The 22443-nt window shown below is 39.9% G+C and overlaps 1 protein-coding gene and 1 long non-coding RNA gene across 5 annotated transcripts; one reads left to right on the top strand and one right to left on the bottom strand.

The window, feature by feature from the left end:
* Nucleotides 1-4135: 4135 nt before the first annotated feature.
* On the top strand, nt 4136-5648 carry LOC146453762 (uncharacterized). Its single transcript, XR_014859448.1, has 2 exons — nt 4136-4576; nt 4622-5648. It is a non-coding gene; the product is annotated as an uncharacterized LOC146453762 (long non-coding RNA).
* LOC146453761 (uncharacterized) lies at nt 4631-21433 on the bottom strand. Of its 4 annotated transcripts, XR_014859433.1 has the most exons (19): nt 21201-21433; nt 21042-21107; nt 20751-20769; nt 19674-19696; nt 19275-19394; nt 18353-18959; nt 18007-18215; nt 16719-16833; nt 15458-15530; nt 13278-13664; nt 12061-12175; nt 11142-11198; nt 10871-11004; nt 9676-9788; nt 9127-9450; nt 7606-8648; nt 6759-6836; nt 5096-5953; nt 4631-5042 (listed from the first exon to the last, which is right to left on the bottom strand). XR_014859433.1 is itself a non-coding variant. In XM_085096262.1 (18 exons), the coding sequence occupies exons 1-18, from the start codon at nt 21294-21296 to the stop codon at nt 5756-5758; spliced, it is 3777 nt and encodes a 1258-aa protein (XP_084952388.1). In that variant the 5' UTR covers nt 21297-21433; the 3' UTR covers nt 4631-5755. The 4 variants fall into 4 exon arrangements, 3 of the variants coding, with proteins under 3 accessions (XP_084952388.1, XP_084952389.1, XP_084952390.1); XM_085096262.1 differs by having other exon boundaries at nt 4631-5953; XM_085096263.1 differs by lacking the exon at nt 6759-6836 and having other exon boundaries at nt 4631-5953.
* Between the last annotated feature and the right edge of the window lie 1010 nt (nt 21434-22443).

Raw genomic sequence — 22443 nt, 5'->3', positions numbered from 1 at the left:
CGGATTCTGAATTCCATTGTCATTGAAAAACTGTGACATTATCTTCTATAAGCCTAAACTTGAGTAAACATTGAGGATTTTAGGGTTTTGGCTGAGTTTGTGCTTTGGGAGTTTTCTATTGTTTCGAGTCTGTCATGATACAGCATTCTTGCTCAGCACGCGTTCAATGTCCAATGAGTGCATTCGGAACTCAGGCAAGCGTGGTCATTGCACGCGTGCTGAACAAGAATGCTGTATCATGACAGACTCGAAACAATGGAAAACTCCCAAAGCACAGTCTCAGCCAAAACGCTAAAAATATTCAATGTTTACTCAAGTTTGGGCTTATAGAAGATAATGTCACAGTTTTTCAATGACCATGAATTTCGGAATCCGGGTAGTTAGTTAATCAATTGTAGCCCTGAAAAAATTTGAAGGAAAAAAAACTACGAATTTTTAAGAAAATGCTTTTTTTTGTGAGAAGGACTCTGAAACGTTGACAAGCGTCAACAAATAGCTAAAACTATAATATCTATATGTTTGCATTGCTCGAAATCGGGCGCATTTACAAGACCCTAAAGCTTTCTGCTGACGTGCAAGGGTCCACCTGTTATAAAAATCCCCAAAATAAAGGAATAAATCTCATACCGATTAGATATAATCGTGTAAAGTTTGCTTACCATTTTTACATAAATTATGACCTAAATTTGGAAAGCGCTAAATTTCTCGAATTGGATCTTTGCAATTTTGTTGAAACTTTGTTCAGTGCAAGGCACTAATGCGCACTATGTGTAGCCGAGAGATTCTCAGGAAAAAAAGCCGGCAACAGCAGAATTTCGACTCAGACCTCAAAGGGGCGTGGCACTATAACCACGTGACATTTACTCCGATCGCCAAATTTTTTTTGCTATATTGTAGATTGATCTATATGTTATACATTCTATGTGTTAGACTAACGATAAAAGTAAAGGTGGGGATACCAGAGAGCTTCAAAGTAGGGTGGTACCACCAAAATATAACTGGACCGAGTCACCTTAAAAGAATATTTGTATTTCGTCCAAAAATCGACTTTTTTCCAAGGCATAACTCCAGGGTTTTTTTTTTTTTGCAAAAATGATCAAATTTTGAACTTGGCATTTTTCACTTGTTTATGTCCCTAGGAATCTCGGCGTGTCGTAAAACTGCCTTGGGAATCATTTTTAAGTGCAAATAACGCCCTGACAAAGAATCTTCTGTTTAACTCTCACTCTGAGTTCATGTTTTGTGGACTATTTCTTTGTCCCTGGCTGCTTGGAAGGCGTAAAGAGAGTCTCAGGGGACGTTTTCGGATAAACTGATTCAATTGGAAGCTTTTAAAAGAATAGTTGTATTTCGTACAAATATCGACCTTTTTCCAAGGGGTAAGTCCAGGGTTTTTGGTTAAAAATGACCCAATTTTAAAATTTTCAATTTTCACTCCTTTATCTCCCAAGGGATCTCGGTCTGTCGTAACACTGCCATGGGAATCATTTTCAAGTGCAAATAACGCCCTAAAAAAGAATTTTCTGTGTTACTCTTACCCTGACTTCATGTTTTGTGGGCTATTTCTTTGTCCCTGGTACCTTGGGAGGCCTAAAGACTGTCTCAGGGGACGTTTTCGTACAAACTGATGTGATTGGAAGCTTTTAAAAGAATGCTTGTGTTTCACCCAAAAATCGACTTTATTCCAAGAGGTTAGTCCAGGGTTTTTGGTCAAAAATGACCAAATTTTGAAGTTTTCATTTTCATTCCTTTAAGTCCCTTGGGATCTCCGGGTGTCCTAAAAGTACCTTGAGAAACAAAACAGCGTCTCAGGGGACGTTTTTGGACACACTGATTCGATTGGAAGCACTGATTCGATTGGAAGCAAATTTTGAAGTCGGCATTTTTCACTTTCATTTATCTCTTTGTCGCTGCTGCTTGGGAGGCCTAAAGAGAGTCTCAGGGGACATTTTCGGACAAACTGATTCGATTGGAAGCTTTTAAAAGAATAGTTGTATTTTGTACAAATATCGACCTTTTTCCAAGGGTTTTTGGTTAAAAATGACCAAATTTAGAAATTTTCAATTTTCACTCCTTTATCTTCCAAGGGATCTCGGTCTGTCGTAACACTGCCATGGGAATCATTTTAAAGTGCAAATAACGCCCTAAAAAAGAATTTTCTGTTTAACTCTCACTCTGACTTTATGTTTTGTGGGCTATTTCTTTGTCCCTGGTTGCTTGGGAGGCCTAAAGAGTGTCTCAGGGGAGGATTTTGGACACACTGATTCGATTGGAAAGTTTTAAAATAATATTTGTATTTCGTCCAGGAATCGACTCTTTTGAGAGGCCTTTTGGTCAAAAATGAGCAAATTTTGAAGTCCGGCGGCATTTTTCACTTGTTTATGTTCTCAGAGATCTCCGCGTGTCGTAAAACTCCCTTGGGAACCGTTAAGGTTTCTCAGGGGACGTTTTCGGACAAACTGATTCGATAGGAAGCTTTTAAAAGAATATTTGTATTTAGTACAAATATCGACTTTTTTCCAAGGGGTAAGTCCAGGGTGTTTTGTCAAAAATGACCAAATTTTGTAGTTGGCATTTTTCACTTGTTTATGTCCCTAGAGATCTCGGTCTGTCGTAAAACTGCCTTGGGAATCATTTTTAAGTGCAAATAACTTCCTGACAAAGAATTTTCTTTTAAGCTCTCACCCTGACTTCATCTTTGGTGGACTATGTTTTTGTCCCTGGTACCTTGGGAGGACTAAAGAGTGTCTCCGGGGGCGTTTTCGTAAAAACTGATGTGATTGGAAGCTTTTAAAAGAATGCTTGTATTTCGCCCAAAAATCGACTTTTTTCCAAGAGGTTAGTCCAGGGTTTTTGGTCAATATGACCAAATTTTGAAGTTTTCATTTCCATTCCTTTAAGTCCCTTGGGATCTCCGCGTGTCCTAAAAGTACCTTGGGAAACAAAACAGCGTCTCGGGGGACGTTTTTGGACACACTGATTCGATTGGAAGCTTTTAAAATAATATTTGTATGTCGTCAAAAAATCGACTTTTTTCCAAGGGGTAAGTCCAGTTTTTTTTTGTCAAAAATGAGCAAATTTTGAAGTCGGCATTTTTCACTTGTTTATGTTCTCAGGGATCTCCGCGTGTCGTTAAACTCTCTTGGGAACCTAAAAAGATTCTCATGGGACGTTTTCGGACAAACTGATTCGATTGAAAGCTTTTAAAAGAATATGTGTATTTCGTCCTAAAATCGACCTTTTTCCGAGGGGTAAGTCCAGGGTTTTTGGTTAAAAATGACCAAATTGTGAAGTTGGCATTTTTCACATGCTTATGTCCCTAGGGATCTCGGCGTGTCGAAAAATCCCTTTAGAGTCATTCTTAAGTGCAAACAAGAGAGGATGAAGGTACATCCTCTCTTGGTGCAAATACGCTCTGACAAAGAACTTTCTGTTTAACCCTCACCCTGACTTCATCTCTTGTGGGCTATTTCTTTGTCCCTGGTCCCCTGGGAGGCCTAAAAAGTGTCTCGGGGGACGTTTTCGGACACACTGATTCATTTTTAAATAATATTTGACGGGGGTCCAAAGGTCGACTTTTTTCCTAGGGGCAAGTCCAGGGTTTTTGGTAAAAAATGACCAAATTTTGAATTCGGCATTTTCCACCCGTTGATGTCCCTAGGGATCTCCGCGTGTCGAAAAACTCCCTAAGGAATCATTTTTTTTTATTGCAAATAACGCCCTGACAAAGAATTTTCTAGCGGTCTTTTGGGATTGTCTTGGATACCCTCAGTGTCAGAGAATGTGACACAGATGTGACCAATCATTTGAAGGTTTGAGGGCAACCCTAGGAGAAATCGTCCAATAATGGCTCTAAGTACAGCAACTTAGTTGAGGACACCAGACCAAAAAGTGAACAAATCCTGTTTCTTCTGGACAAGTTTTGTGTTGAGGATGCATTTTACCAAAAACTTTAAATGTGAATCCTGATTGTCTACCCAGGTCGTGGTTAAACAGTGTGGAGACGGCCTCAACAAAATGTGCCATATTGACCCATTCCAAGGTAAATACACTGGAGTCAAAGACAGCTCAGATGCATCTTGATCAAAACGTCACAGTTGAAACAGCTAATGGCACCATTCAAATCAAGATCAATAAATCAATGGTGATTGGGCACGAATGACCAGAGATTCAAATTTTATTCTCCTTTCCTTTCTACAAACTGGTGAGTCAGAAATGTCTGCTAAAGGGAATGGAACTATTGCCATTGTCAATAGCTCTGAAAGTTATGAGACTTTAATCATAAGAAGCACGTTTGGATGATCTGCCACGAAATTAACACCATGATATCCTAAGGAAATTGACAGTGAACAACCAAGAGGTAAACGTTGATTTCTTATAAATTTTGTCCGCTGTATGGTCATTACGGCATGTACAAAGTTACGAAGCCTTAGATGTTCAAACAGTCACCTAGCTTATACACACGAATGGATCAAACCAAAGTTTCGTCGCTCTTTTTAGGAAGTGCTCCGGCAACACGGAGGAACATGCATCACAGTCCAAAATGTAGGATTTAGGGAAAAAAAATGGTAGTGCGGTTTCGCTACGAGTGCACTTTGATTTTGTTAAGCACAGAAGACAGAAACAGTACTCCCAAATTTCTAAGCTTTATTTACAATTTTCCATTAACATGGCCCATTTAAACATACACAGTTTCTAAACTGCAGTGACGTCCCACCTTTTAGATTGCCTAGATGATATTTTTTGATTGATTTATATTTGAATCTACTTTTAAATACATTTAAGATCAAGTTCTGAAAAGCGTGCACACTGAATTAAAATCGTGAATATACTTAATTCGATAGCAAGTAAAGCAATAAAAGAGAAAACCTTTTGACCTGTTGGAAGTCAGTAGACCACCCACACCACAAACAACTCCATTCATACTACTGCGAATTTTACTTCATACACTTGGTAACAAACGATTTTGAGTGTAAACAGAGCGCTGGTTTTCTTATAGCGCCAAGTCAGTTGACAGCTTTCCCCGATCTCTCCTACCCAAACTCGAAAGAATGTTTGTCTGAAATCTCTCGATACTTCTTTTACTTGCAGATACGTTTCCATATGAAAACCACAAAATTTAAATGCACACCCCAAAAGAACACCGAATTCAAGATAGCTAGTGGAATAAAACACCACACCTTTAAGTAAAGAAAAAAGACTTAGACAGCAACATGCAAAACAGCCTTTCCTTTCTCGCTGGTTTGTCACCCCAGAATACAAGGTGTAATAAAACAGATTCTCAAATCATTAATAATTCATCAAGCCAAAACAAAGCAAATCACTACCGTGAAGGAGGTTTGGAAATGCGATCTTAATTATCATAACATTTTGTGAACTTTTGCTACGAATTTTTTCCAAGAATTATCAATAGTTTGAGAAGCTATATCAAACACTCGAAAGAGTGTTTCCTCCTACTTCCAAACGCCTCGAAGTTGGTGAAAAAATCTCGGCTGCGCCTCGCTTTTCCAACCTATTTCTCGGTGTTTGGAAATCGGAGGAAACACTCTTCCTCGTGTTTATTACATAAAGCAACAGGTTTCATGACAAAAAGATGTGACCAAATAGCATCAATTGATAAAATTTCATAACAGATAAATACACGACACGTTACTTGATGTGACACAATTGCGTGACAATATAATTTTCGAGACAAAATGCAGCGAGAGATCGGCTGGCTTTGCAAGCTGTTTCCCAGAGCGAGCAAATCGTGTAACTAGTGCCTTCTTGTGGACCACTCGTTATCAGTCAAAGACAGAAGCTCGTTGACTACAAGAGCCACGTTGTTGTTGTGTTTCTGAAGTAGCTTTTCATTCAGTTTGCGATCACAGAAGCCCATCTCCATGAGACAGTCCAGGCACGTGGCTGGGGATCGACCTGGAGGCCAGGTTACCGGCTCTACCTCAGAGGAATCCTGTGGAGGGGAGGGGTGAAACATCATTAGATGAAAGGAAGTACCGTACATGCAATACACAGCCATCCACTTGTTGTGGGTGCAATGCAGCTTAAATATACACTGGTTCAAGCACTTTTAATGGGAAGGGCATGTTTTTCACAAAAAAACTATCGTGATAACAGTAGAATCTTGAAAACTCGAACCCTAACTTAAGTTGTTAATAGAGTTTGTTTCTTTCGCTCTTGTTTTGAACTATGAACAAGATCCTTCACCCCCACCCACCCCCCTCCGGAAACAACGGCAAGGCAAACAAACGCTTTGCATGTATTGCCATCTTAAGCAGATACATGTCAGTCTTAGGCAACACAATGAAGGAGTGTGGTAAATAAATGATGACTTTCTTGAATGCTGTCGAAGGTTCTTAGTGTCGTTGCTTCACTCTATTGCAGATTAAAAGAGCATTGTCACGGAGAAGTTTGCTGTGTTTTCGTCAAAATTAGTCTACACAAACCTTTCACAAAGTAACTTTGCTAATACATGAAAAAAGAAGCAGAACTGATCAATGATTAAAGGAACAACAAACCGAAGTCAATTTTAGCGATTTTTGCCCACTACACAAGGGAAACACTTGACAAAAAATGACCAATTTTTCAATTGCAACCCATTTCCATCCTTACTATCTACAGCCAAAGATGATCTATACATGAACTAGTTTCTACGCAACAGTAAAGTATTGATGTTCAGGGTGACACTAAAACAAGGTAAAAATGCCCCTACAACACTTAATCGATTTGTCACGGTAATTTAATTGAACTTCTCTTACCCGATTCTCTGCTAATACGAATACTTTTGTGTTTCCCCGGACGGTTCGAGTCGTCCAGATTCTACTGTTCTTTTGTTCCTAAAAATCACAATTTAACAGCTTCAGGGACAGTGAACGCTGGAGAGAGAAACATGCACCATCCCAAATTCTCCACAAGTCAAGTTAGATCATCATACGTTTATCCGTTTTGACTAAACAAAATTCTTGCATGGGCTGAAAGCCCGATTTTACTGTGAAAAACGGTGCTCAGTTTTTGCAAAATGTTATCAAAGGGGACATTAAGATTGAAGTTTTTCCTCGTTTCCCGCAAACCTCTAAAAGTCACTTGACTCCGATTCATTAGTGCATGCATCGATACTATCCTCCTTGCAGCCGCCATCTTGTTTTCCCGCGAGTATTCCATGATGCATAGGTAAAAAGTAACACTCAATCTTAAGTACGGTTTATGTACAAGTGGCGAACTCCAAACCGACGTTTGCGGTTAAAGAGGAAACCCTCAGTCTCCAGGTCCCTAAAACCTGCCTAGGTGCATTGGAGTCTGTGACCTCCCCACGTCTATAAAAATACCCTTGATTCTGAAGTGTGAAATTAAAATTAATAAAGTAGGAACTTTTGCCGCAACGTCACTACACTGTACGTTCTTATATTAGACACAGATTTGGAGAAGATGCCAAAAAGAAAAGTGGACAGCCACAGATACTCTCAACTTTTCAACAGTACAAAGTAACACAATAGTACCAAACATATGTAGCACCACAATCTTACATCGCTTATATTCTAATGTTCACTTCACAGTTTACATTTCTTACTGTGAGGTGCAGAAAAGCGCTGGCAAAAACCAACTTACCCTTGTTTGAGCCTCGTCACTCTCTGCTGGCGAACTCACTGAAATCTCACAGCCTTGATCGGGGTTGTAAGAGGCAGTGGTCTGGGGCTTTGGACCACTGTCAAGCATTTTTTCCATGGTGGTCATGACAGCTCTGCCAGCACTAGCTACAGCATCTATGGCAGTGGAAAGTACATCAGACACAACGTTGGATGGAAAATCGCCGCTACTGCTGGGGACGTGGTAGACCTCTACACTGGACCTTACGGTGGTTGGGACTACATTGACTGCGGCTGAAGGTTCCGGTTGCAAGGCAACTGGAGGCGGCTCATCTGGTCCTGCCACAGGCTGGACTGCGATTGGCTGTGGACTCACTTCTGGCTGTGCTGGGCCATCGTTATCATCATCATCATCGTCATCGTCGTCGTCGTCATCATAATCATCGTCATCGTCATCATCACTGCCACCATCCAGTGTTGACTCTGGAGCAGGAAGTGGCTCATGGGTGATGGGAGGTTCTACTGGGCTACAGCTCAAGTCAGCAGGCTGTGATTCCACTGATGCAGGGGTGTCCTGTCCTGGTTCAGGAATCAGCGGTTCAGGAAGGAGCGGCACTGTTTCATTGGCCAGATCAAAAACATGATTTTCCTCTTCCATACTTGCTCTTGAATTCATCTCCAATGTTGCCTCAGTACTGGAGATGCCCTTTTGATCAGAGCCAGAAACAGCTTCCAATGTTATCCCAACACTGGTGGCACCTCTTTCAACTGCATCAGGATCAACCTCTAATGTTGTCGCAACACTGGTAACAATACTCTGGTCAGCATAGGAAGCACTGGCAGGGCCACTCCTGAGATTAGTTTCAAGTGAGGTGTGACCACTCAGGTTCAACGAGAAAGAACCTTGTTGACTCTCTGTCATCTGCTTGTACTCTGTCATGCTGACAGTCACATGGGCAGGGTCTGCAGTCAGGGGTGCCTCTGGATCAAAACAGGGAGGGACGGGAACTACCATGAATTCATCGGACATATCACTGAGAATACTTTCAGCATCACTTGCACCATCTGCAAACAAGAATATTATATTGAGTTAGGGATATAGATGTACTGTTAAATTTACCCACACAATTATCTACATGTTGGGCCAACTTCCCAACTGGGGAAATGAGTGGGAAAGGGGCTACCATACAAAAATGACAGCATAGATTGTTCTAACCTACATGTATGGTTTTTACCTGTTTCCCAGCACATGGCAAATCCCACTGACTTCTGGCTGTTGGTGGTCATATCAATACCCTAAGGAGTACCAATTTACAAATTTCACCCCCTAAAAGGCTTGACAATGAACCCTAAAAGGAGCCCGGAAACCTTGGGACACAAAAGCTTTTGCTCCTTTTTTGAAGCAGCGCCTAGAATATTTTCACACGTTGGGCTCCTAACTGCACGGCTTCTGACCTTGTGGGCCTCTTCAAACAGTGCTCTCAACCCGTCATTTTTAAATGATAGTCCCCCCTGGTACTACAACACAACAGCCGGCAGTTACCTTCATTTGCACAAACCACAAGCTCTTCTATCTCAGCTTTGTCACTAGACTCTGCAGTCAGATCACACCCAGTAATATCCCACTCAAGGTCCGCCACCTGAATAGCTGGACTTGCCACCAGCACAGGCTCCAATGGCATTGGGATCTTCTCAAACTCCGTGGTATCTTCAGAACTCAGGTACGCATCTGATCCTGAAGCATCAGCTGCCTCCTCAGTCACCACCCCTTGGGGAACTATATCCTCCACAAGTCTCCTGACAGGGGAGGTGTTGTGTTCTGTGAATGCGCTGTTCACCAGGGAGGTGTTGTCATACGTTGCTGGTTCTAAACAGGAAAAAAGATAGATTCATGTTTAGGCTTAAAGAGGAACGCTACAGGAAGGCTACTGTCATAAAGTCAACTTAGTTACACAGGCTGACTCTGACTGTGCGAAACTCTTTGTTGAACTGAACACTGCTCCTCTTTTTACTCAATTATCCATTGTTTTGTATTTGTTTCATTTGGCTTATAAGCGGTAATAAGTTTACGTTTACACTGTTCTTTCAATACCTGGTGACTTCTCCTTCAGTGCCAATTCACATTGCACCTTGTCTCCTTCTACTGTAATCTGGCACCAGAACAAAGGACCAAATGGAATACTGTGGTGACACAACTGCCACTTGCTACAAACAAATTTACAAATTATGATAAGAATTTACTTGCAAAAAGCATACCCACTTGGGTACATAATGCAATCAATTGTCATTTTCACCTCTAAACACTGAGTTTTTCAAGTTTCACAAAGTTTCAAAGTTTTCATTTCAAATAATTGTCCAGCAACTTCCTTCAACAGCATAAAACAATGCAAATAGTACCAAAAACAGTGCTTTTCAATACCTGAGCCTACAATCTTGGACGGAATAAATAAAGAAATTAACCCCCCCCCCCCCCAGTACCCCCAAAATCAATGATGAATTCCTGAGCAAAGCAAAACGTGCCATTTTTACATCATTGAAATTGGGGGGAAGGGGGGGGGGTGGTGGTGTTAATTTTTCATTTCAACTGTCTAAGATTATCTTGGAGGGAATTAAAAAAAAAATTACCCGCAGTTTGGGAGGGGGGGGGGGTGGTGATGTTAATTTTTCATTTTAACTGACCAAGATCGTAGCCTTAGGATTTCATCCATTTTTCTTAATCCAGTATAGTAGACAATATTGAAAACGGCCCAATATCATTTCAATCAATGGCCAGCTGCACATTACTATTCAGCAACAAGAGTGTTTTAAGCAAAATAATTATTTAAAATGTTGTAGCCTGTGTATACATTTCCAGATTGTTTTGCGTCCTTTTAAAGTTTGATCTGTTTGGATGATACCCTAGCTGAAAATTTAAGTTGCACAAAGTTCTAGGAAATTGAATTTTATTCCCAAAATTTACTACAGCTGACCTTTTGCACCGTTAAGGATGTATTGCCCTTGAGCTGACATTTTGCCCAAGAAAACTGTAGATTTCCTTTACGACTACATGTAAATCTGACATTTCTGAGGTGATTGAGGACATCCACAAAGATCTCCGCTGAAATGAACCATTTAGATTTCGTAAAGTCTGTTTTTGTCGGTGAATCTTTCGGTGCATAAGAAGATGACTTGAGGAAAGTCTATGAACCGTTTGGTGTCCGACTGTTTCACCTATTGTAAATTCCTTCTACGAGTCTAGAAGTGGCAAATACAAAGAAAATTTTCATTAAAAATACATATGCACGCACCTCTCATAATGGCCAGGTGCCGCTGGTGCAATGAAGGGTACAGCCAGTTCACCTTGCTCATTAGGTTTGAGGGAAGGAACCTCCACCACATTCTCTCCTGATGCTACAATGATGTTACCCTCTACACACTGCAGCTGTGGTGAATTAACATAATTTGGTAAGTGTATAATACATATACATTGTACAATGAAATACCGATGTTTTTTGAGGGGAGGAAAGACTTCTACTTACTCATAGTTTTAAAGGTTTAGAAAAAAAGACATCTACTTACCACAGTCCTAGCATTCCATCTACGCCCTTTGTTCTTCACAATCCAGCGCTTTAAGAACTGAATCAAAAAAGAATATTACTTTTCATTACTAGACAGATTATAACCAACTGTTATCTGACCACCAGCTTTCATTAGTTAACACGTAAATAGAAGTTTGAATGCAGCTACAAGGGATCATCCTGGTAAGCCTTTTCTTGATTAGGTCACTGCCAGGATAATTTTATCCACTGGATAGTTCACTATCTGGCAGAATGAAATGTGTGCAAGATTTTCACGGTAGCCCTATAGTTTGTGGATAGAGTAGAAGCATATGTCAAATTTAAGTATGGGATTGTGTGGAAAACTTGCCAAAAGCGTTAGTTGGAGTACATTTGCTCCGCTGGATAGTAACTTACATGTATCCAGTGGATAAAGTTATCCGCTTTTTGAACAACTGGGGCCTGATGACTAACTACAATGTATGTTCCCGATTAGAAAGCAGCTTCTTTAAAGCATGAAGGGCCCCAACATGTCAAGCACAATAATTATAGAAACTCGCTTTTTTAATTATTTTGCCACACAAAGAAATTACAAACAAGACACAATCAAATAATTTAAATAAAGTTACAAAGAAAAAGTGGTGTGGAGACCGAAAAGAAACTAGTACAGCTGTAAGAAAGCTTACAGTACACTTAACTGCTCAAATGTTAACTTGATCCTTGACACATGCGAGAATTGCTGAACCGAAACATTCATGATTTTTCATAGTTACAAGAAAACAGTGTCATTCTGGCCTCCCCAAGTATTGCCTTCAAATAATTAAGTTAGTTAAAAGGTGTACGGATGTTTAATAGTAATAAGGTAGAAATCACAATGTTATTCATGATTTTTCATTATTGAATTCTGAAGGGCTTCCTTAAAAGTTTCTCTGTTGACTAACCTTCTGTCCTCCATTCAACACTGTTCCATCAGGTATGCTTGCATCGGCAATAAACTCAGCATTCAGACAGTTCTGCAGTCTCTCTAGGGCAGTGGCCGACTCTCTCTCATGGCGGCTGTTAAGAAATGGGAAGGAAATTGTGATTTTGTAGGGAAAAGAGCATACAATGTATCACTACCTTAACTTAATTTTAAGTCCTAATACATGTATGTTTAATCAGGTTTCTTTTTTTACTTCATGTCCCTTTCAAATCATTCGTGTTTTTTGTTGAGAAGTGTACAGCATGATCATGCCAATCATTCAAACCTACAATGTTTCCATTTAGAAAGAAACCGCTTACTGTACAAATCAAAAACATTGCCTTCAACATGAAAATGGGGAAGCAAAACAGCTAAATGCCCAGGAGTCCTGTACATGTAGATGTCCACTTTTTGAAACAAAATAGTGAGTGAATCTTCACTAAATCAATTAACAATTTTACAGAACACATGCTTCTAGGAAGCCCAGCTGTCAATTCCTGGCTAAAAGGCTGAAGCAAAACCCATCAATTTACATTTACATGCATGTCTAAAAGGAACAAATTCAAATTAACATTCTTTGACTAACAGAGTTGAAAAGGGAACAGTCAAACCCGCTGTTGATGCAAGTGGTTACCCACAAAACCAAGTTCATGTGTCTGTTTAGGAGGCTAAAAATATTTTTGTGTAGTTGTAAGGGAATACCTACAAGTATAGTGTACTTCATTACGGACGGTGCCTACTTTTGTTACTGCACATACGTTCTGTGCATCTCGAGATACTCGGGTTTCCTATGGGTGATGCCTACTAATTGCGCAGTTTAAAACTACGCGGAAAAAGCAGAACTCAGCAAGTGCTCTTGGTATCCAAAATGAAAATTGGGGGTGACCATGCATTTTTGAGAGATAATAGAGCTTCAATTCGAAGGAAAAAAAAAACAACAACAACAACAACAAAAAAACCGCTATACATTGCTTTGAATTTTAAGGCATTTTAGAATAATTGTGGCTTAATTATTTCTAAAAAATGCATGGTTACCCCTACTTGTCTTTTTGGATTCCAATAGCCCTTGCTAAGATCTGCTTTTCCTGCATAGTCATAAACCGCGCAATAATACTTCAGTATTAGTAGGCACCATCCTTAAATAGAAATAAATAAATGTCACTTTGTGACATTTACAGAGCTCTTGAAGGAACTTACATTTGTCTAAGTTTTCTCTTCAGTTCTCTCTTGTCCTTCTCTTCCTGTCTAGCTACCTTTGAGAGCTTCTTGTCCTTTTTCCGTTCCTTCTTCTCTTCTTTCCCTTCTTCTTTATCCCTTCTTTTTTCTTCCTTCCTTTCTTCTTTATCCCTTCTTTTCTCATCCTTTCTTTCCTCTTTCCCTCTCTTCTTCCCTTCCTTCTTTTCATTCTTGCTTTCTTCTTTAAGGGCTGTCCGATACACAAAGTTCTTCAGCACTGGTACCATCTCCCCATTTTTCCGCCCAATGCCAGGCACATGATTGCGCAGTTTTGCGAAGAAATGATCTGGATTGTGGATTCCACCCTTTCCTTCACAGCCTTCACAAAGGTCATAATCTGTGCAAAAACTGCAGATAAAATAATTGAGAGAAATGGTCTTAATTTTTTGGCAATTTTATATGGGGCTAAATGTAATTTAGGCAAGGTTAAACTCAAGACAATGCTGGCCAGCGGTCTATTCCCTTAATTTAGGTGGGGCAGCCCAAGGGTTTTGCAGGGCCTCAGTAAATTTACAGCTCCCCTGTTGATGTCAACCGTTTTGCTCCTGTTGTGCCGCATGTACAATCACAGGAAAAAGCTGTGCTCCCATCCCTCCCCTCCCTCTGGGTAAGTATTGGTAAGTATTCAATACTCCACTGAGTATTCAGTGTGACAGTGCCTGGGTGGTTGCCGCTCACAGGGTTGTCTTGGTTACCCTTCGCGCATGCTTGCAGCTCCCCCACAGACCTTACAGGCACCTTCTCCACACTCATCTATTGGTGATGAGTTTAATTCTTATCTACAGTATGTGAATGCAGGCCTTTGTGGGACACGGTTTGTTTGACCTTTGACCAGGATAAAATATAGTAAACAGGACCTGCATTGATGGTGGTTTTCTTCTTAAAACTGATACAGCAATCCTGTATGAATATGTTTGAATTATTATTAATTATTATTATTGGGTTATTCCAGAAAAAATCCACACCTCCCCGACGGATGGGATTCTGGAAATTCTCACTGGAGGGGGGGTCAAAGACTCTGGAAATCCAGGCGGGAGGGGGGGTTGAACTTAAGAAAGTCTTCTGCAGGAGTCATTTCGACCGATAGTTCTCGCAATTCGAACGTTTAGTTCGGTGACACTTCAGCGCTCTCAGACCCTGAAAATAATAGAAATATTTTGTTCACATATTTCTCACCTAAAATAAATGATAATCTAAGGTCCTTCGCAGGTCCTTTTATAGCAGAAAACGCGAACAACAAGATAGTAAAGAAGGAACCATCGCAACATTGTTGCAACGAAGAGTTTGAAACGCCTGACACATTTCTACTCGTACCAGACCCAGCACGCCACCGTTGTGTAATTTCACGTCCGCCATTGCATTCTTAGCGTGGATTCCACTGCGTCAGGCGGAAGAATTTTTTACTTGTGCAAGCAAGGATGCAGAGCTATTAGCTGAAGAAGATAATTCCAAAGAATTTTGGTCCAAACATTCCCTCTTCGTCGTAAATACTCGAGAGGAACTTGTAGCCATCTGTACCTCGAAAAAACTTTTGGAAACGTAAGTTATTGCGAAAGCAACAGAAGGAGAAAGTTCTTGGACGGTTCCTGCAACATATACAGTGGTAACCTCTCTGAAGTCCCATCGTCCGTAGCACAGTTGAACAAGCAGCCAGTGCGTTTTCTGCGTGCCGTTTTAAGATTCCATGGGTGTTGTCCATTGGGCACAAAGGATGAACTCGTTCGCTTTTTCGCATTGTTCCTCCTTTTTTTTTTGAGTTCCACGCGATAGAGTTTTTAATATTAGCAAAAGCTTTAGAAATTGAAAAAGAACATCTTCTAGGCGTGGTTGTGCGTATTTTATATTTAAAATAAATGAAATGAAATATTTTTCTTTCCGGAAATCCAGGCGGGTGGGGGATCTTTTGTTTTGGAAATCCAGACAGGAGGGGGGTCTTGTGCTTCAGGAAATCCAGGTGAGAGGGGGGGTTAAAAAACGACCCCATCCGTCGGGGGGGGGGGGGGGGTGTGTGGATTTTTTCTGGAATAACCCATTATGTATACTGGAGCCTAAACAATAATGGGCCTTAAACCAATTTACGAGGAATGACAGATAAAAATTATGAACACAGTTATACATGTACATCACTATTTAATCCTCACCAGCATTTGTAGCGGATTCCAATAACAGCTTGATTGCATTCAGCACAGAAGATCCCTTTGTGAACAACTGAGCCTGACAAAAATCCAAGCAGAGAATTTTTAGACATCAGCCAATCAACAAACTGCTCTTCATTTCATTTACGAATACCAGCAAATTTAAAACATTTTGTTACTGAAATTCCAAAATTGTTTGTTTTCTTTTTTAACAAGCTTACACAGTAGCCAGAGGGACTTGTACGTACTCAGAGGGTACAAACCAAAATAATGGAAATCTTTTATGTGAACCCTTTCAAAGAAAATCGAACTGGCCATTTAAATGCTCAAGGTACATGTAAAAAATAAAATCACTTGATTCAAGTGTTAAATGCATTTCTTTAGCACAGAGCACTAACTGGGGTCACACTCTCCAAATTTAATTGGAATTCAGAAATGTTGGTCTTCGAGGGGAGGGGAAAACCATTTACACAGGTCTAGAGAAAAACCTTGTGGAGCAAGGACAAAAAAAATCAACCCACAAGTGACGCCAAGTCTGGGAATCAAAGTTAGTACCAGGCGAGTGCTCTCACCATTGTGCTACCCCCTCTCTCCAATTTAGCATGCTGGCAAAAAGCCTGCTTTTCACTATTAATATAAAATTAATGTAATTTTATAACACTTACAAACATGAAGAAAAACTAACTCTATATTATGAAAGAAACAGGCTGGTATAAAATAGCTCAAAATTATTTTCCTGCTGAGATTTACCATAATGTACGTATGTCATTTTAAGGGACAAGATTTTTGTAAATTCTCCAAAAAGAGACTTAATTGATGTGCACCCAGTGAAAAGTCTACAAATTTGCTCCAATTGAATTGGCATGCATGCAGACTGCATGCTTGTTGTTGTTTCAGAAATGACTGTAGATCGATACTGACGTTGTGATTTTAAAATATTTACTAACAGCTTGAATTCCCCCCAACAAACTTATGACTTAGGCTAAATACTGGGGTAACTGTAAAGTGACGCTTGAAATGATTTCCCTTTCCTCCGTTTAAAGCAAAACAAAGGTTCCAATGTGATAACAAGTGGAGCATTTTTGTCCGAGAAACCAATTTGGATTCTCAAGGCCAAATCATCACTTAAGCGCACTTTCCACTGGACCCTTCAATTAATATTAATTAATACATACACAGGACTACAGTAATATTTAGAATTGGGTACATGTAGGTAAAAACATGGAGTAGAATTGAAGAAATAACTTAGTTTTAATTCATGATTCACCTTTAGAGTTGGCTTGCTTTCCTAGCATTTGAACTGGCAAAGAACTGGATGATTGATCAGCTAAATGAAGTCCTTGAAGATTTTTCAAGGTCTGCTCCACCATGAGTGGTAGAGACTATCAAAATAAAAAATAGAAAATGAAATGAAATAAACAAATAACCTCTGTAAATAAGAGATAAGGGAGTGAGTTCAATGATCTTGATCCTAGGCTCTCTCTCCTTTGGCAAGTTGTTGATGATGTCATCCGCCCCTGCAAAATCTGTCCCACTAGATCTATTCATTGTCCCATACAATCTTGATTCCAAATGCAATTAGGAGCGCATTCTTTCTACATCAAACACAATTACAGTAGGAACCCCCCCCCCCCCTCCAAACACATATGACAGCTAATATATATCAACAACTTAAATTAAATAAACAAGTCAGAGAATTCCTAAAATGTTCCCTTTTACATGTACATGATACAGTACATGTACATGTACTGTATCTTTACACTCACAGGGCTCGAGACTAACAGTAGCCAGCTAACCACAGACAGGGCTCGAGACTAACAGTAGCCAGCTAACCACAGACAGGGCTCGAGACTAACAGTAGCCAGCTAACCACAGACAGGGCTCGAGACTAACAGTAGCCAGCTAACCACAGACAGGGCTCGAAACTAACAGTAGCCAGCTAACCACAGACAGGGCTCGAGACTAACAGTAGCCAGCTAACCACAGACAGGGCTCGAGACTAACAGTAGCCAGCTAACCACAGACAGGGCTCGAAACTAACAGTAGCCAGCTAACCACAGACAGGGCTCGAAACTAACAGTAGCCAGCTAACCACAGACAGGGCTCGAAACTAACAGTAGCCAACTAAACACAGACAACACTGTTGTACAAATTCAGTTTTGGCTAAAATGTTTTGCCCTTTCACTAACCTGCAGTTTGGCCAGTAATAATTGAAAAGCACTTCAAGTTAAACTAAAAATAAACAATTGCTTATAATGGCAATGGAGAGAAGAGAAACTAATTAAAACAAAGATTGTTAAAAGGGGATTTCATGGACCTACTTCACTGCTTTAATTAATTATAAACAATAAGTCAGCTAAAAGGAAACAACTGGGCTGGTAAGCTTAAAAGTTAGTCTCAAGCCCTGACTCAGTAAAATTAACTGGACAATAGGTAGTTACATGACTTTTTTGTACATGTACTGCTCTTAAGAAAATACTTCAATCTTTATCTAACACTAGTTTATCTTAGTTTATAAATTAATGTTAAAAATAATCTGTCCTACATGTACATACCTCTTGCACAACGCGGTGAACAGCTTCTTCTACCATTGCATGATCAACATTACGACCATCGGTGCTATTGCAATCAAAAGTCAGGGAATTCTTTGGAGAACCAGAAGTGTTGTCAACGCTTTCTTCTTCTGCTTCTTGAGACTGATTAGGAGATGAAGTGAGAATCGCATTCTCCAATTTCATGTCTTCGTCAGATGCCATCAAATTGCCTGAACACAAGATCACAGGTTACAAAACAAAAAATAAACAAATGAAATAAAACATTTTTTATGATTAACAAATGGAAGGGAGTTTCAAAAAAAATCAAAATGTGCCAATTTATTGATAGATCAATAGTTTTACTTACCTTGTTGGTTAACAAACACATAGGAGTCTTCTTCTATCTCACCCAGTGGCTGAACATCACTGGACAGCTCTTCCTTCGCCTGCAGCTTTTCAAATGAGCTACGCAACTTCTGATGTAGCCTTTCATTCATAGATGCTAGTTCAACTGCAACATTCTCAGCCAGCTGATGGTAATGGCTCTTGCCCGTTCGACCTTTGGGAACATTCTTTGGTTTAATGGAAGGCGGTGGAGGTCGCGGTGGTGGACCAGATGGTGGTGGAACCATCAGTTGTACCAAAGGAATGTACTGTCCCTCTGACATGGCCTCGTCAATTTGCTGATCAATAAGAGCTGGACCAGAAGAGGAAGGACTCTGTGTGATGTGCATGACATCTGTGCCATCTGCACCCTCATTACTCACTTCAGCACTGTTCTCTGCTTCTTGAATTCTGTTCTTTTTGGATGGTGATTCTAAATCACAACTCACTGCACCAATAGAAGCTTCTTGGGGTTCACTTGAGGCTGAGGTTGCTGCTGAGGGATCTGCATCATCCATTCTTGCTGTTTTGAAGGTGCTTCTTGGCTCTGACTGAGCAGGGGAGTTGAAAAGAAATTTGCGTTTTGGAGCCTGAAGACAGAAAGTAAAATAAATTGTTGAATGGATGGATGGATGGATGGATGGATGGATGGATGGATGGATGGATGGATAGATGGATGGATACATTACCATAAATGAATGACTGATTGCATGAAGGAAGGAAGGAACAAGGAAGGAAGGAAGGAAGGAAGGAAGGAAGGAAGGAAAGAAGGAATAATTTGAACAAACAAATGGAAAAAAAAGCCTAGTACACATTTGAATAGAAAGTTTTTACGCAGCATGAAGTGACCAGGAGTACTGCTTATCCTCTGACACTTAGTACGTGTTTCTGTAATAAATACTTACGACAGGTGTCTCTCTCGGAGAATCGGCTAACAAGTCCCGGAAACTTTCAATTCCTGCTGAAGATGTTTGATCAGAGGACCTTTCCACAAGCAATCTAAGTAACCCTGTTTTCTGTGTAATCTGAAGTGAAATAAGGAAAGAAAGAAATTACAGTGTATAAACCAATGAGCAAGTTGTTGAATTAGATTTAAACCAAAAAAATGTATTTCTCTCCTCTTTAACTAAAGTACATGTATCTAACAATGACATGAAATAATTTTTCATAATAACATTACATGTATACGTACAATACTCTATACTGTTTTCTTCATGTAGATTTTGATACTGTGTACAACAACAACAACAAAATCAAAATCACCTTGTTCAATAGCTAACAATTCCTTCATCTTAATAGCTTACCTTAAGTGCTTCTTCTAGTTCACCTAAACAAGAAAAGGAATTGTCACATTAATGTTTACTAGTAATTTAACAATGATGACGATGATTATAATGATAAACTAATGAAAAGTGTAATTTTCATCTTGAATAGAATACAGAATGACTCAAAACCATGGACTGATACTTTCACTTCTAAGCTTACAACAAAGCTACAATTTTATGTCCTTTTTATTTGGCTCTTTAATCAACAATGATGCATCAAGACGATGGGAAAACCAATGGAAGTGAGTTACAGCAGGTTTGACTCTGCGCTAAAATTTTGTGCAACTTTCTAAGAATGGCTACATGGCTGTTGACTATCTCATAACAATAATGGCCAAAGATTGACTCCGCTGGATCTGTTGTTAGTCAAGATTAATGTTAGCATGCACAATGTTTCCTGAAAATTGTGCCACATATTGCTTTATTTTGATGAGTTGAGACAAATTTATAATTAACAGTTTTCTAGTATGTACATTGTCCAACTCAGTGGTTAAGTCAGATCCGTAGACCCTATGCAAAAATTGCTGACATAATTTTCTGCTGTGTACATTCAAATTAGCTCTACTAGCCTCGTTCAAGGTAAAATATTCTTTCCATTTTTGAATTAGAGAATCAGGTGAGCAGGGCTAATTTGAATGCAAACAAAAGAATATTAATATAGCCATTTTCACAAAGGGTCTATGATACAGTATTGTACACAAAAATTTGCATCTTTCCTGTGATCTCTTAGTATCGAATCAAATCATAAATTTTATAACATTCAGCTCATACAAGTCTTAAGCTCTAAGAAACCTCAATATCGCTGCAAAAGATCGAGGATACAATGTAGTTAAAGCCAAACAAAACCACAGCAGTGCTTATTTTTGATATTAAGCCAACCACCTCGAAGTTCAACGGTAAACAAATAAATGGAACGAAAATGAAAATACAGTGAGGACACAAAACTTGTGAGGATCAAATCCAGTTGAAGTACAAGAGTTTCTTTAGGAGCTGCACACTAAAATTTCATAACGGAATAAGCTTATTTTAAATATTATTCGTTATTCTAATGCTTACCATGCGTTCCCAATGTGACCTAAAGTTTAGGGGGAAATGAAACACAAAGCTTAAAAGGTGTCATGATACTGTAAACGCATGTAAACTTTATTTTGCAACGAACAGAAACATTCATATTTTATAGCATTAACACGCCAAGCATGGATCTTTAGTTTTACTTTGAAGTTCACATCGGCACAAACTCAATTCATAGCTAAATGCATAGTTCTATTGCAGCTACAAGCATTGCATTTTCATGAGATTTAATATGCTTTAAGCTTATTGTTCTTCCAAAACACAGAACATGCTTACCAATTCGTCTTCGTCATCGATGTACTTCAAAGTGAAATCGTCTTGCAAATCAAAAAACTCTCTTATCTAAACATAGAAAAAATCAAGGCAGATAATTGTGAATCTAAGATCCAAAGACATCATTCGAGAATACAGTCTGAAATCTTGTGTTCAACTAACTTGATATTTCAGCTCTTCCCAAGAACAGCGCGAGTTTATCTCGAATCGCCGAGTGATTGAAGTAGATCCCGCTTTCACTTTGACCGTGCTGGTCATTTGAATAGCTAGGGTCTTTACCAGAACTTGAAATCCGCTTTTAAAAGTGACAACAAAGAGAAAAAGCTCTATTCTCGCTGACTAATCGTCTAGAAACAAGCAAGTCAGCACTTCCTTGCACCAAAACAAAAAATGACGACATCGAAAGTTCGGGATGCGTTACGTCACACATGCCATATTTGGACAGGGTAAGCCCCGGATGGAATGACTTGTGATTTTAGGAAGAGGACAGGACAGGAGCCATGTGGGGAGGTGGGAGGTCGGAACGCGGGGGTTGCGACATGATGATGGAACTTAGCGACCCGAGAACGGCAAGCAGGGAGAAGGAGAGGAGAATCAGGGTAAGACAGGCGGGGACAGTTGGTATCTGAAGCTCTGAACACGAGCGGGCGCGGACGTTTTTATTCGAGGGCCGCTTACGTTTTCTTAGTTGTAAAAGTGTTTCATTAAGCGTTTAGAGTTTGTATTTGTGGACCATTTACCGTATCTTCAGATCAGGGGTAAGGAAAACTGAACGAAATTTTAGATGAGCGCTGTTATTCCATATTGACATATATTAACCCCCTTTTCAACTTGCCAGGGTAGGTCTGGGGTGGGAAGCGGGGGGGGGGGGGGGGGGGGGCGCTCTTTGCGCTGGTAACGGGCTGTAGACGCGGTGTATGACATTTTCAGACTGCAGACTGCAGACCGTAGACTGCAGACTGCAGACTGCAGACTGTAAATTGTTTTCACCAGTTGTAATTTGCGTACAGAGCACCTAGACTCACAACAGCCTCTAAGCTAAATTACGTATATGATTAGTATGAGGACCGGAGTTTATCGATAAAACATCAAAACTTGCTAAAAATGACGTTTTTTACATGTCTTTCTGAGGTATGTATATTAAATGGCAGTTTACGTGAATTTTCAACGTTTTATGAATCGTACGATTAATTCCCGTAGAAATCCTTATTTCGAGGAGGCTTTTGTGACTGTGGTTACCTGTGGCACCCTTATTCCCAGGCTTCTAAGAAAGTAAAAGAAAACATGGCGATGGTATGGCTCGTTTCTCTTTGTCTCATCGGGAACCCGAGCTATTGTTTTCTGAAGGAAGCATACTAAGTAAGGAAAAGACATTCCTAGTTTACGCGGGAAAAATCAACCTCGT

The sequence above is a fragment of the Pavona decussata genome, unplaced genomic scaffold, assembly GCF_977016875.1.
Source record: "Pavona decussata unplaced genomic scaffold, jaPavDecu1.1 SCAFFOLD_324, whole genome shotgun sequence".
Taxonomy (NCBI): Eukaryota; Metazoa; Cnidaria; class Anthozoa; order Scleractinia; family Agariciidae; genus Pavona; species Pavona decussata.
Note: the sequence above shows the minus strand (reverse complement) of the source record. Positions and strands in the feature narration are given on the sequence as shown.